This window comes from Truncatella angustata, assembly GCF_020726525.1.
Source record: "Truncatella angustata strain MPI-SDFR-AT-0073 chromosome Unknown BKA67scaffold_1, whole genome shotgun sequence".
Taxonomy (NCBI): domain Eukaryota; kingdom Fungi; phylum Ascomycota; class Sordariomycetes; order Amphisphaeriales; family Sporocadaceae; genus Truncatella; species Truncatella angustata.
The window spans coordinates 7,180,134-7,195,094 of record NW_025763381.1 but is presented as its reverse complement, the minus strand read 5'-3'; the positions used below and the strand labels follow the sequence as shown (position 1 = coordinate 7,195,094).

The following is a 14,961-nucleotide window of genomic DNA, read 5'->3' as shown; positions in this document are numbered from 1 at the left end:
ATTTTCCGGTGCCATTATATTACCATGGGTTTTACACCATATACGTGCTGGATCCGCTAATGAAACATAAAGTCGCCCAGACTTCTGCGAAATGAAAAGTCAATCGTCACGAAAATTAGTTTTGTGTTTCCGCGAAGCTGTCTGCTATCAAATTCATGTCTTGGTCTCTTGTCACAACCAGATTATCATAGCTTGGTCTGTTACACTCGATAGTGCTTCTTCTTGTCATGTCCTTGTGTTATAACACCACCCGGTATGTACACCTAGGCGAATTCCTTCGACTTGCCCTTCATCTTGTGCTCGCGTCTTATATAAGTGACCCAGCTCGAATGAGTGCTCAGGACAGTGTCACAGTTGCGTTCCTTGCAGGGGAACTCTTTGCACTCTTCCTTAGTGTTCTCCTTGGCGTAAGTCGACTCCAGGTTGTGGACCTTGTGGTTGTGATCCCACAAGTTCTTCTCCTTTGAAATCATTAAAGAGCCACAAATCTCCATAGGGTTGTGCTTGTTCTGGCGGTGGCACATAAACTTGCCCTTCTCTGCCACAATCTTGCCGAAGCCGCCAAATGCAGAGACCTGGGTCTCTATGCCATTGTTATACGCGTACGTCTTGTATTTGCCTAGCTTGGCAGCCCACTTCATCTTGTAGGTATCTGAAAAGTCTGGCTAGGGTGCATTAGATATCTATATGTGAAAGGTTAACATTTGGGGAAGGCCTCAGACCTCGAAAGTTGGGTCAACTCATAACCGTGGCTCCGACATCGACCTTGGCCTTCTTGGCGGGAGCCTTCTCATCTAAAGCGCTATCTACGCGTCTCTTTGTAGGCATCTGTGAAGCATGAGTATTAGTATGTGTCCAGTCATAGCTGTCAAATTATGGTGTCTCACCTTGCTAAGGTGTCCGAAAATGCAATGTTCTTATCCCTTGCGTGGTGCCGGAGTTCGCGTAGTTAAGTGGACAAGTTGCTGCTCCGGATTTTTTATTCAAGTTCCACTTATCTCCGAGGAATGCGGAATGAAGTGAAAAGAACCTCGGAAGAAACTCAAGTGCAATAGGGAAGTGATGCCGACTATTAGGGTGTCGATATGCGACTATGGATTGCCTAGTCTATAAATGAACGTTAGTGATAGAAAGTCGGTGATGAGAAGCCATACTAAAAGAATAGTATTAAAACTGGGCGGTTTAAGCTGGGAAGTTTTATGGGATCGCCGAGTGATTGCCAAAGTAATCACCAAGTGCTTACCCAGTATAGCTGAGTACCTCAAAGTCCTATATTGTTGGAATATATTATTCGCGGTCTCGTACGACGGTTGACTACGTAGTATAAGTAGTCACGCGGCGTGCTAGCAGTAAGCCACCACAGCCACGATGTGGCTGTCGGCAGCCAGCAGCCGTACTGGTAAACCCCTATCTATAGACCACGTACGAGGGGAAGAATCCCTTCTTCTCCTTCGTACGATAGCGCTGAATAGATCTATTTGTCGCCCAAACTGTACGGAAAGAAATGGAATGGAGAAGCCATTCCACATATATGTATAATATAGCCGCGAGGATAAACTGAAAATCGGCCGTTATAGGATACGGCGACCTGTAAAAAAGAATTTGAAGACCGTGGAAGGGTGGAGAAGTCAAGTCGGCGATTGCTGGCAAAGTGAAGACGGTGGTGGCTGGAGAAGTGAAGACGGTGATGAGTGGGAAAACCAAGTCAAGTCGGCGATTGTGAGTGGAAAAGTGAAGACGGTGGCGGGCGAAAAATTTGAAGCTGGAGTTGGCGATTGCCAATATTAATATTTACACCAAAGCTGGCGAGTGCCAATATTATTGTTTATACTAAATTTGGCGACTGCTAATATTAAATATAATAAAACAATCTCTGAACATGTATAATACATTATCCTAAGGAGGGTTGCCTTAAGTGCACCTTATATCTGCCCAAAGCATCTAGTTGGCTAAGACTATATTGCTATGGTGCAAAACTCATGTAACTAGGAATGAACTTCGCTGAGCTATAACATGCTTACGTGCTTACTGATCTATGAGTGACAAGTCCTCCAAACACGGATGAGGACTGTCCATCTATCAGGCCGCCATAAGACAGGATCCTCTTATTAGTCCCGTCATCCTAAATACTAACCTGACTCTGTCTGCAATATGTTGAGCTCCCTAGCGCGTCCAGCGGCACTGCAGCACCATCACGTTGAGAGACCTCTTCGCTGGGCCAGTTTCTATAGGTTTCGTCTACTGCCGACAATCAGGGGAAACCCTACAAGATCCAACGCGCAACCCTCATTCTGTGGATGGCATCACCACACCAAATTGCGAAGAATTGACGCAATGCGCTAACAACAACAAGTATAACCCGTGAGCTCTGCCTCGCCAAAACCGTAGTACGGTAAACTCAGAGAGCTTTGACTCTTTGTCCATTCAACACGTATACTTGGAAGCGTCTCGTAATGATATGTCTGACACGCTGCCTTGTATACACCATAGCACTGACTTCAGCCAGGTACAGCATCAACACCCTTTAGCTACGCGCTGTGGGATTAAAAATTGATGGGACGCCGTTCCTCAGGATCACACCAACAAGCGCCTCGCTGGCAACCAGGCACGTTCCTATACTGTAGCTAACAGCGCCGATGTAACTATAATGAAGAAGCATACACACTCGCTGATACTGGGGAGAACGACACTAGGTAGCGGAAGACTAACAGTGAGATATTCAATTACAGATAGAATCTTGCATCAAAGAGAAAGGTGCACGGCTCTGCGGAGTGAACGGTACACAACCTATTTCTCCTCTGGCTACCCATCGGTGCATGCTCACTCCACAGGACGGTACAATACTGTGAGTGAGATCAATCAAATTTATACGTATACTTTTTTCAAGCTTCTTGGTGTCGTCACAGTATTTGACAAAGCAGTCGCATCTTGAATGGAGTGGTGGAATGTCTTCAACTTTGAAGCTTGGAGGCGAGTCCACACGGCAAGCACAGGTCAGTCAGAGTTGACTAGGGCCGGCAATTATGGAGCACCTTGGGCAATGTCGTTGCTGTGCCGACAGTGAGACCCACATCAACAAGTCGTTCTCAGCTACTCCTGAAATCGGGAGGCGATTACCCAGGTATCAGAGGCAAATAACAAGACATGAACAACGGGAATGAAAACATGTCGAAGTCTACGGTACGTAAATATGGGAAACAACAAAAGAAGGCGAAGTGCGAACGCCTTTTCGCGGAATTGCCGCAAACCCCAATTCGTTTGAGTGTGAGAAGGGCTGCAGTTATCGAAGAAACAGACGATGCAATCAACTGCATAACGGGAAAAATAACAACTATGGATATCCGAGACGAAAACGATGCGCTCCAGCTTCCAAAGAAATCTGCATCAATGGCGCCAAGCAGAGGTTCAAGGAGAACCAAAACAGTAGAAACGGCTCAAGAATCAACTGCTGAGCCTGACGAGCTGCCAGAAGAGGCGCGTAGTGAAAGGCCCGAATCTTGTGGCGTGGAGCCCGCAGAGGCTGGCCTTCGAGTACTTTCGTGGTCGGAAGTCTGTCCCCCAGAAGACCGGATAGTCAAGATCGCGGAAGCGTCTTACGCGGAAGTTTACCGGGTCACAAACGAACGGGGCACAAGCATCATCAAAGTTGTGCGCATGGAGTCTCCCATCAAAGCACAAACGAAAGCACAACAAAAATCCGGTCTAGTCGATGAACAGCCGCATCCAGAAGCCGATTTAATGGGCGAGCTGAAGATTTCCGAGTTGCTTGCGGATATTCCTGGGTTTGTGGTGTATAAAGAGAGATACGTCGTGCAAGGGAAAACTTGTAAAGAGCTGCTCGAAACGCACCAAGCTTTCCACAAGAAGGCAAAGCGGCAAGACCCTAACCGGCTGCAATTCTATCCCTCACCAAGTCGATACTTGGATGACACAAGGTTCCTTGTGGTTGAGCTCGGTGATGCGGGAGTTGCATTAGAGGACTTCCAGCTCCGGTTGGTAGACCAAATATGGGATATCTTCTTTCATGTCGCGATTGCCTTAGCTCGGGCTGAAGCCCAGGTAGAGTTTGAGGTATGTTGAAAACGAAGCTGAAACGAAAAGTCTATCTAACTCAAACAGCATCGTGATTTGCATGAAGGAAATTTGTGTATACGCCAGGTTGGGCAGCCAATCCCAGAGGAAGAACGATGCACATCCTCCTTTTTTGGATATTCGGGTCTTGAAATCACAATTTTAGACTATGGTCTATCCCGGGCAAGAGAAATTATCGAGTCAGATGACTCACAACCGATTGCCTATGACCTGGAGAGAGACCTGAGCATCTTCACTAGCGAGCACGCACCACAATGCAGGGTCTACCGGCAGATGCGCTCATTCTTTCTACGGGGTGATCGGGTGTGTATGTCACCCCAGAACCACAAGATCCCATATGCCGAAGGTAATGATGGCCCAATCTCATGGGCTCAGCATGAGCCGTATACCAACGTGTTATGGCTTGCGTACCTATACGAATATATCGTCTTCAACTTCCAAGGCTCCAGAAAGGAATTAAATGCGTTCAAGCGTGTGACGCGGGACTTTTGGACGCATCTTGATCCAGCAGCAGACGACAATATTCCAGGTTTTGCCAGTGCTAGCGACATAGTCATGTTCGCTGTCGAATCTGGATGGATTGATGAAGAGCAACTGATGGGCAGCAGGAGCATGATCGAAAGGTCGATATTGTCAATTCTATCAGATGATGAGCTTGTCAGGGATTTTCAAGATCTAGATTTTGGTTCACCATCGCTAAGGAGGTCACCAAGGCGACTTTAGCAATGATACTTTGTATGAACATTAAACGCATGTACGATAGCATGACGCATAGCTTGGTCTAAGTGGAAAGCGTTTGAACAACTTCCTTGCTTTCACGCAATCAAAGTCATAATGACAATTACCATTGCCGAGATTAGGCGCAGTGACTTGACGGCAGCTACCTGCCCGCAAGCTAGGCATGTAGCATTACAGGAGTCCCTTGTTATAGAAGCATGCAGTTATGTTGCTACGTCCCTGCGGCCCTGGTGAGGCGACACTGGTGCTAGCGGCTGACGTCCCCGGCACATTTGTTGCGCGAATGGGACTTTGACGTGATACGTATGGGCCGATTTCAGAATGACAAAGAATGCGTGTAGTAAATGATAGCCCTCGTCTCTGCCAGTAGGTCCATGTGAATTCAGGCGAATGATTTACATATATCGTTGAGCTATCTGGGAATGTCTTTTGTGCCACCCAATTAAGACCGCTTGGTACCTGACGATCGACTGCGGCACTTGTTAGCGCCTCACCCGCACACTAATCTGAATAAAACTTAGCGCATGAAACAGCCCTCCAGTGATCTGGCTTGACTGCGGCGAAATGCTACAGTAGCATATTAAAGCAACTCAGTGTGTCATCGGCTTGAGAATACTGTACCAACAAAAACGCCTCGCCACGAGACCCGTCTTTGGAATCAGAGAAAACAAAGGTAATTGTGCCTGTCTAGTAGTAGCATTGGTTCTAGTATCGAATCATGGTAAACATGCGACTCCGCAACCTTGCCTCTGAGACCCATACTTAATTCAATGTTACCAACCCCATCCCATCCCTGAGCATTTGCTGGAGGTTTGGCACGAGTACCTAAGGAACCCACATCCCTCGCCGAATGATAATGACGACATGACTGGGAATCAAGCTCTAGAGAACGGCGAGTTAAGGGAACGCCTTGATCCACCACTCTCCGTTATCCGTCCTGGAAGGTTGAGCTCTCCAGTTAACGTCCCTGGTAGATAGTGCAATTCCGTCTTCTGCACCAGGAGACATTCTAAACCAATTATGTGCTTGTTATCCTTTACCAGGGCCACCGTGATCCAGGTCTGGTGATCAGCGCTTTCCTTACTGATATTACTTGAAGGAAAGCTAATCGGCTATGGCGTCATGATATATGCAACTATTCCTCTAGACTCAGGGGAGCAATATACTCCGGGCTGTTGCTTATCTTGGCATGTTCATCCGTTGTCCGCGAAAGTACGGTCGGCCCATATACTCTGGCAGCCCCATCACCCCACGGCGAAGAAACGCCCCAACAAAGCCAACGAGATTTCAAGGTTCGCATGGTTCGGCAGCTTTGTGACGGGCCAAAAGCCTCGTAGCCATATATTTCGACAGGATTGACCTCGCTCATAGTACATCGCAACATCGAGATTGGAGTTTGGAATCAAAAGGCTATCCCAGTCGAAATGTAAATCTGGTTTTCTTGCTGTGAACCATTATTTTCTTTTCTCGAACTCCCCGTCGGGCCAATGATACTACATACTGTCACTGGGATGAGATCGACTAATTGCGGAAAGTCACATGGAAATGCCCTTGTTCGTTGTCAGCAGGTATGAGTGGTCAATTTATCGCACCTACGTCGATCTGGAAATGCTTGCGAGTGTATTTATGTTTAGGCCACTGAGTAATTGTCCCCTTCATCCCCATCAAGAATAATCTGTGGACCTGGCTCGTTACTGTACTCGTCCGCTATTTCGTCGCAAAAGGGCCCATGCTAGAACGACATGGCTGTGAGCATCTGGGAAATGCAATTGAATTACAGCGTGATAATCATCATATGATGAAATTCTCTATGCAGTTCCTCATCGGGAACAAAACAGTACTGTAAACACAAAAGAAAAGGTATTTTTTATGAACGGATCATAAATTGATCGATCGTGAGCGGCCCGAAGGTATGGGGCACCTTCGAGGAAACGCTATAGAGATGTCCTTGCCCAACTAGCGTGCATACGAGTTAGTCTTCAGACGAATATCTTTTCGGCTAACGGGTTGTTCACTCAATTCTAGAGATTCCAATGCCTAAGGTCATCAACTAAACCAATCTGCGAAGTTTGGGTGCCGTCTGGCGGCGGTCCTTTCAATACTCCTTCCAGGATTCTAAAAATGGGCGCAACTTAACCGCCAACATCAGACCATATTCTGCAATGCCAAGCAAACAATTACCAATCCACGCTGTGAGCACAATCTTTGTTTCGAAGCATATTTCTCAGATCACTAACTGGATCGTTGCCAAGCATGTATACCTTAAGTGCATTGGTGTGATGGGCGCCGCCAAGTCTCAGAAAAATACGCATCACGTCCGAGGCATGTAAATCTATGCAGGCTGACAATTTCGCTTGTGAGTTTTTGACTGTCCGGACTTGGCGCTCCTCAAACTCCGGGATAAACTTCCAATCTATGCACGATGATTCCAAAGACTTGTCTCCCACAATCCTTGGTGGGCCCGGCGATCATCTGGGTTCCCCATTCGGTATAATAATCATAGTTTCGATTGGCCCCCAGCACTGGAGCTCCTGTGGGTCCATGCGTATGCCATATGGATAAGTCTAGCTTAGCTTTAATCGGAATCGGTTGCTAGGATCACACCACGTTATGCATGCGACGGAGGAAAGTTCGTGCTGCTATGTGCATGCTATGTTGTTAGCAGCAATGGAGTTTCGTACCAGAGCCTCACTGCGAGGATAGGGTGTGTCGTGGTCCAAGGCATGCCCTGATCTGATGCCGGTTTAGGTTATGGCACAAACCTGACCACAGGTATAATAGACCGACCACTTCTCTCTCATTCATACCTTCCGTTACCACTTCACTGGATGCTCTTCCTTTGTCCAAACTCTCGATAATTCGCATACGAGCTTGGAGAAATAGGACAGGTGAACATGGGTCGAACAACCACAAGATCTTTCGTCCTTTCTGGGCTATTGGGACTTGCCTCCGCTGTTGGCTGTCCCTTCGCCAACCCAGGAACCCTTCGAGCCCGAGATGATGCCTCGTCTGACGATTACCTCGCTCAATTCGAGCTCGAGGATAGCACTGGTTACATGACCGATGATGTTGGCGGTCAAATTACGGAACAGAACAGTCTGAAGGCTGGTAGTCGTGGACCCTCACTCCTTGAGGATTATATTTTCCGACAAAAGTATGTTTATTTTTGGCTTGCGCTGTGGCACAGACTCTAATGTTCCTTAGAATTATGCACTTCGACCACGAGCGCGTAAGCTGATTCCTGGAATTAGGCAAGACTCTTGGCCTTCGTGCCACGATTTTAGTGTCTTTGTGGTTGATACTGACAAATATTTGCCTAGGTTCCTGAAAGGGCTGTTCACGCGAGAGGCGCTGGTGCACATGGTACCTTCACTAGCTACGGCGATTGGAGTAACCTTACGGCTGCATCTTTCCTTGGCGAGGCCGGCAAAGAGACTCCTGTTTTCGTCCGTTTTTCGACGGTCGCAGGATCGAGGGGGAGTGCCGATACTGCACGTGATGTCCATGGTTTCGCAACAAGATTGTAAGTTTGGAGGTTCTTCAGTGCTGATATCAAACCCGGCTAATGATGGCATAGCTATACCGATGAGGGCAATTTTGGTACGATAACTACTTTTACTCCCGAAACGTGGTACTAACTTCGGAACTCAGATATCGTCGGAAACAACATCCCGGTCTTCTTCATTCAAGATGCCATCCAGTTTCCTGACCTTATCCACTCGGTCAAGCCGTCGCCCGACAGCGAAATCCCTCAAGCAGCTACAGCACATGACTCGGCGTGGGATTTTTTTAGCCAACAGCCAAGCTCTTTGCATACTCTCCTGTGGGCGATGGCAGGTTACGGTATTCCCAGGAGTTTCCGTCACATGGTGAGTCCGCATATAATGGCATCTTGAGACTGTGCTGACATCGTCTAGGACGGCTTTGGCGTCCATACTTTCCGCCTCGTTACTGACGATGGTACCTCAAAGCTGATCAAGTGGCACTGGAAGACCAAGCAAGGAAAGGCTTCTTACGTCTGGGAGGAGGCTCAGATCCTGGCTGGCAAAAATGCGGACAAGCACAGACAAGATCTTTGGAATGCTATCTTGTCAGGCAACTACCCAGAGTGGGAGCTTGGCGTCCAGGTGGTCGACGAAGAGAACGTCATGGCTTACGGCTTCGACCTATTCGATCCCACTAAGATTCTCCCTGAGGAATTCGCCCCTGTACAGAAACTTGGTGTTATGAAATTGCACACTAACCCGACCAATTATTTCGCCGAGACTGAGCAAATCATGTTCCAGCCTGGACATATTGTCCGCGGTGTTGATTTCACTGAGGATCCTTTGCTGCAAGGCCGGATCTTCTCGTACCTGGATACTCAGCTCAACCGACATGGTGGTCCCAACTTTGAGCAGCTTCCCATCAACCGTCCTCGTGCGGCTATCCATAACAACAACCGTGATGGTGCAGCGCAGAACTTTATCCACAAGAATAAGATCCATTGTATGTTCAGCCTTTGCCGATTGTCACAGCCCCTCTCTAATTCTTTGCAGACTCTCCAAACACCCTGAATGGCGGGTACCCTCAGCAAGCCGACCAGAGGAATGGCCGTGGATTCTTCAACGCCCCTAGCCGTACCGTGTCTGGCAATCTGGTGCGCGAGCTCTCGTCAACCTTCGATGATCACTGGTCTCAACCACGTCTTTTCTACAACTCTTTGATGCCTGTCGAGCAGCAATTCATTGTCAACGCTATCCGATTTGAGACCTCCAATGTACAGTCCGCTACTGTGAAGCAGAACGTAGTTGACCAGCTGAACCGCATTGACAATGATCTGGCTACGCGCGTTGCCACCGCTTTAGGCCTTGACGCGCCTATCCCCGATGATACCTACTATCACGACAACACGACTGCAGGTCTATCAATCACCAACCACACCTTGCCAACTATTGCCACACTCCAGGTCGGAATTCTGACCACGACCAAGTCTCTTAACCAGGCCATATCTTTGAAGCAGCGTCTAGAGACCGATGGTCTTGTCGTTACTGTCGTTGCTGAGACTTTGGCAAGTGGTGTCAACAAGACCTACTCCGCCACCGATGCCACTGATTTCGACGCCGTCATCATCGATTCCGCCGCCGATCAAGCAGGTATATTCAGTAGCAGTTCTGTCTCTGCGCTCTACCCCAGAAACCGCCCCACAGAGATTGCACAGAACGCGTACCTCTTCGGCAAGCCTGTCGGCTATTTCGGCAGCAACGGTACTGTCAGCTCCTCCATCTCTTCCGCTGGATGGGCCGAGAATGAAGCCGGTGTCTACTTCAACAATAATCTGGAGTCTTTTGTCAGCGATCTCAAGAAGGGATTGGCAATCTTCAAGTTCACGGATCGGTTCGCCTTGGATTCATGAGCTATGGCGGCTCCGACAGATGATTGATTCTTATATATTTTGTAAAGATGAGTACTTGAGTAATAAAGTTAAATGAACATGACTATAATATTGGGCGAGTAAATGTCTCCGTATATAGACGCTTTCCCCACCAAAACTTGTTACTTTTGCAACGTTTACAGTATTTAGTCTTGATTGTGTATAATATCTTAGTGAGTGTATTGCTTTAGTATAATTTAGTCTTATCTCATGTGAAAAGCTTTCGAAGTATGTCCTTCTATATTCCCCGTATAGACATGCACTAATCTAACGTACGGAGACGTTTGCTCGATCAGTGTAGATTTTTCTTATGTGAGTGACTTAAATCTTATGGTGTGTTGGCTTTATGTCGACTCTGAACATGGTGGTGGGCTTTTGTACCTTCTTTGGGGGGTTTTTTTTCCCCAGGGGGGTTTTTTTTCTCTCTCTTTTCTTTCTTTTTTGCACAGGTTCCCTATACCGCACGTGGAGAAAGATAGTGACACGGAATCACTTGTACTTGTTAGTGACTTGACTTGCATGGCATTCAGATCTTGGGGTGGGGAGACCCGATTGACACAATTCAAACAGAAGAGGTTGCTTGTTAGCCTTATGCGAAAAAGTCATTCACTGAGAGCATGACTCCAGTACGTCCTTTGATACGGTGCTGCACGAGCAAGCGACAGCTGGCGGAGTGGTTCGACAGAGCTTGACGGTCCGTCACAATCTCTATTGCACCTTCCATCGAACTCAGTTCATTGATCTTGCTGCATCAGGTTTCATTTCGAAATTTTACCAAAATTTTCCAAGCCCCTTGATTAAGCAGGGATTTCTTTATTGCTCTTTTTATTGTTGGCCAGGGTTGAATGTCCTGCGCAACCAGATCTAATTCATAAAACCAACACCTCCAGCAACAAATTCATATTTCCAACACGGGTCGGATTTGCGTCCACCCCACCACCCACAGCAACAACTCAACACAGATGAGAATTTCAAGCACTTAAACACAGCATTATCTGGAGTGATTCAGTAATCTCTTGAGATCTTTCCAAGGCTTTTCTCAAGATGGCAACGCACACCGCCATGACGCAGGGCAATGACCCTAACCTTCGTGCTTCACTTGAGTGCAAAGTCGGCATTCTGCACTTCGTTTCACCCAAGGAGCATGGCTGGAATGGAGTTCTTCGAAAAAGGTAAGATACTTGGGGAGAGGATCTGGTTTTATTTGGGTAATAGAGTTTTGTTGGTCGCAGCAATCTTGCTGAATGATTGGTGCTATTTCAGCGTGAATGGTTCAGCCTATGTTCTTGCTCTCATGTACCAGCTGCTCTACCAAGAAACTGACATAATGCTCTCAGATTCACTGATTTCCAGGTTCATGAGATCAATGAAGACGGAGAGGTCGTCCACCTGAAAGACTATTTCACCAGCATCAGAGACTACGAGAGAGCTGTGAGTGTCAAAACGCTACCAAAAAGAATCGGCATTGCTGATATTAAATTGCAGACGGCCAAAAAAGAAGAACTCTCGTCAGAACAGTCGGCACAAGCACAGGCACAAGCACAGAGTAATGCGAGTGAACCTGGTGCCACTACAGCCACTCCTGCCAATGCAGGACCGATTACTGAGGACAGGATTCAACAACTCGAAATTGCGCAGAGCTCAGCAACCCAATTCACTGCAAAGTCTACTACTGAGTCAAATGCGGGCAATAAGCAGCAATCTACAGATGGCGTCGCAGAATCTGATCAGGCAAAACTTACGGAGTTGTTGGGCGAGGAAGCGACCGCAGAGTTGATGGATTTTTACAAAAAGATCCTTGCTGACCCTAAAGCACGACCGCAAAGCCACGGGTTTGTCAAATTTCCTCGAATTGCCGACAAATCTGCACGTACTGCTACTCATTCGGTGTGTATAGTCATTGGGTGTTTTCTGTGAGCGAAACTGACCTGAAGCAGGAAATTCGCCGTATCTTCGCCTCTAAAATCGAGACGGAAACTAACTCTGATGGCATCATCCAGGCAAAAGCTCAACCTGCTCGTGGCAATTCAAGATGGGGTAGCCGCTCGGATAACCGCAACCGCGGCAATCAGTCCAGCCAGGTTCAGATTGGCAAGTTTCTGCATTTTTCTCTTTACAAAGAAAATAAGGACACCATGGAGGCCATCAACATCTTGGCTGGCGCCTTGAACATGAGACCCAACTTCTTCAGCACCGCTGGTACCAAGGATCGTCGCGCAGTAACTGTACAACGTGTGAGCATCCGTGGTCGTGACCCAAAAAAGGTTCTGAGTGCCAATGCCAAACTTCGCGGCATAGCTATCGGCGATTTCAAGTTCTCTGAAAAGGATCTGTACCTCGGCAGCCATAATGGGAATGAGTTCACGATAGTTTTGAAAGACTGTAACTTCCAGGGTTTCGAAAGTGAACCTTTCGAACGACAACTTGAGATCGCCCAATCAACGCTTGACCGCGCTATTGCCGATATTACCAAGAAAGGCTTTATCAACTACTTTGGCACACAGCGATTTGGTACCTACGAGATTGGAACGCAAGTTTTAGGAATGAAGATTCTGCAGGGTGACTTCAAAGGCGTCATTGAGGATATTCTTTCCTTCGACCCAGGCTTGGCCGCCACCGACCCAAAAACATTGCAAGACGACAACAACAACAACAACCGTCTCATTGATACGTACAGAGCCATGGCGCTGGCCAAGTACAAGGATGGCGATGACGTAGAGGCAGCAATCAAGGGGCTTCCAAAGCGATGTAATACTGAATCCACTATTCTCAGGCACCTCAGTAAATCGCCTAACGACTATCACGGTGCCATTCTGGCCATTACCCGAAACATGAGAAACATGTATATACATGCCTATCAGTCGCTGGTGTGGAACTTTGTTGCGAGCAAGCGCTGGGAACTTTTTGGTGCCTCAGTCGTGGAAGGCGATCTGGTCTATGATGAGGCAGATGGAGCAACCAAGACCGGAACGACTGGCCAAAACGCTGATGATGACGACGAAGAGAACATTCATCTCACGGTGATGGATTCCACCAGAGAAGGTTCCAAACAGCCTGTACGTGCATTGACCACGGAAGATATCGCAAGCGGTCGTTATTCTATCAACGATGTCGTGCTATCTATTCCTGGAACTAACGTTGTTTATCCTGACAACAAAATTGGCGAGTTTTACAAGGAGTTCATGGGCAAAGAGGAAAACGGTGCCCTTGATCCTTACAACATGCAGCGCTCTCAGAAGGCATTCAGTTTGACTGGTGATTATCGAAAGTTCATGGGTAGCTTTGTTGGTACTCCATCGGGCAGTGTCCGCTCTTACACACATGACAATGATCAATTGATCCCTACGGATATGGACTTGATAAAAGCACGACAGACCAAAGCCCGCGCAGAGGCTGCCGCTGCCGCCCATGCTCAGGGACCAGCAACATCTGGATGGAACTCTTTTGCAAAGAATGTCCAGACCGACGAGCGCACGGAAGCAAGCGAGAAGTTTGCTGTTGCCCAGCGACGAAAGGCCGAAGAAGTCGATGACGGTCCTTCTGACGTACGCGTAAAAGACACCTGGATCCAGACATCAACGGATGGAAGCAACAAGCGAATCAAGGTTGATTCTACTTCAACCGAGGTTGGTCACGAAAACAACGGATGCCAGGAGGCCGATAGTATGGAGGTCGATAAGAAGCCGATTGTATCACAAGAAGCCGCTCCACTGCCCGCAGAAAATACTGAACTGTCGAAGCACGATGGAGCCAACGGCACCTCGGCGCCGGAGGTTAGTACGATAATCTATCCCATTACCGAGGAGAGCTGGTGGACACGCTTCAAGAAAGTTCTTTACAAGCTTTACGATGCCACTTTTGGAGACCTCTTGAAAATATTTAGTACTAACACTCTCTTGCGCAAGCCATCTTCCAAATCCCCGCAATCTGAATCGGGCGCTAAGACTATACTGCCCGAAACAACTAGTGAGTCTGCTAACGAACAGAACCCTAAAGCTGGACCATCGCCGTCCGTTGACACACCCATGGCCGACCCCTCCCTGGACTCTCAGGTAGATGCCCCTCTCAGCCCAGATACTGCAAAGGAGTCGATGCAACAAGGCCACACAGTACCACCGACTGAAGGACAGAAGATCGCGATCGTTCTCAAGTTTTCACTAGGCTCGAGCGCATATGCTACCATGGTGCTTCGTGAGCTTCAGGGTTAGAAGCCGCCAAGCACTGAAGTGTCTATTGAGTCCACCCGTGCCGTGTCAACTTTGGACCGAGGTAGCGTTTAAAGCGGATGGGGAGCGATGGCGAAGCTTTGATGACCTGCTACAAAGGAGATCGCTGCGAGTTGGCTTTCGATCAATCTACAAACCAATCACTGCACTCTTTGGGTGGTGGTCCAACGGTTTCACGGTATCTATGATTTGCTACGTGGAATTGCCAGCTTCAGTATTATTACTAGGGATAGTGTTATAAAGGAAACATACCACGTGGAATCCCCTCCAAAGTTGCAAATGGTTGAGTGACGAGGGCAAAAAGAAATAAGGAATGTCGTCTACTTTGCAGTTGTTGCATCCTGGTATTACGTATGAGCACAAGTAGATATCCTAGTTGCCCAAGTGCAATGAAGATTTGTTTTGCTTTGATTATATGCGTGTGCTTCTCAAGTCATGGGGCAAATGTTACGCTTAGTGAGCCGTCAGAAAGTGATCCATGACAGTAAAGCG

The 14,961-nt window shown here is 47.7% G+C and overlaps 4 protein-coding genes across 4 annotated transcripts; 3 read left to right on the top strand and 1 right to left on the bottom strand.

Annotated features, from left to right (window-relative positions):
- Positions 1 to 263: 263 nt before the first annotated feature.
- On the bottom strand, positions 264 to 828 carry BKA67DRAFT_654241 (uncharacterized protein; the record flags this gene model as incomplete). The annotated part of the gene is made up of 2 exons (XM_046106525.1): positions 264 to 665; positions 748 to 828. 2 exons carry the CDS (start codon positions 826 to 828, stop codon positions 264 to 266), a joined length of 483 nt encoding a protein of 160 aa, XP_045965231.1.
- A 2,245-nt stretch (positions 829 to 3,073) lies between these two features.
- Positions 3,074 to 4,815, top strand: BKA67DRAFT_617784 (uncharacterized protein; the record flags this gene model as incomplete). The annotated part of the gene is made up of 2 exons (XM_046105449.1): positions 3,074 to 4,071; positions 4,120 to 4,815. Exons 1-2 carry the CDS (start codon positions 3,145 to 3,147, stop codon positions 4,813 to 4,815), a joined length of 1,623 nt encoding a protein of 540 aa, XP_045965230.1. The 5' UTR covers positions 3,074 to 3,144.
- A 2,616-nt stretch (positions 4,816 to 7,431) lies between these two features.
- BKA67DRAFT_550165 (CATB protein) lies at positions 7,432 to 10,365 on the top strand. Its single transcript, XM_046101634.1, has 7 exons — positions 7,432 to 7,984; positions 8,035 to 8,059; positions 8,151 to 8,353; positions 8,408 to 8,430; positions 8,482 to 8,699; positions 8,748 to 9,318; positions 9,369 to 10,365. The coding sequence occupies exons 1-7, from the start codon at positions 7,725 to 7,727 to the stop codon at positions 10,223 to 10,225; spliced, it is 2,157 nt and encodes a 718-aa protein (XP_045965229.1). The 5' UTR covers positions 7,432 to 7,724; the 3' UTR covers positions 10,226 to 10,365.
- Positions 10,366 to 11,007: 642 nt separating this feature from the next.
- On the top strand, positions 11,008 to 14,882 carry BKA67DRAFT_687404 (pseudouridine synthase). Its single transcript, XM_046109049.1, has 5 exons — positions 11,008 to 11,415; positions 11,581 to 11,674; positions 11,729 to 12,130; positions 12,181 to 14,016; positions 14,149 to 14,882. The coding sequence occupies exons 1-5, from the start codon at positions 11,288 to 11,290 to the stop codon at positions 14,449 to 14,451; spliced, it is 2,763 nt and encodes a 920-aa protein (XP_045965228.1). The 5' UTR covers positions 11,008 to 11,287; the 3' UTR covers positions 14,452 to 14,882.
- The last annotated feature ends 79 nt before the right edge of the window (positions 14,883 to 14,961 follow it).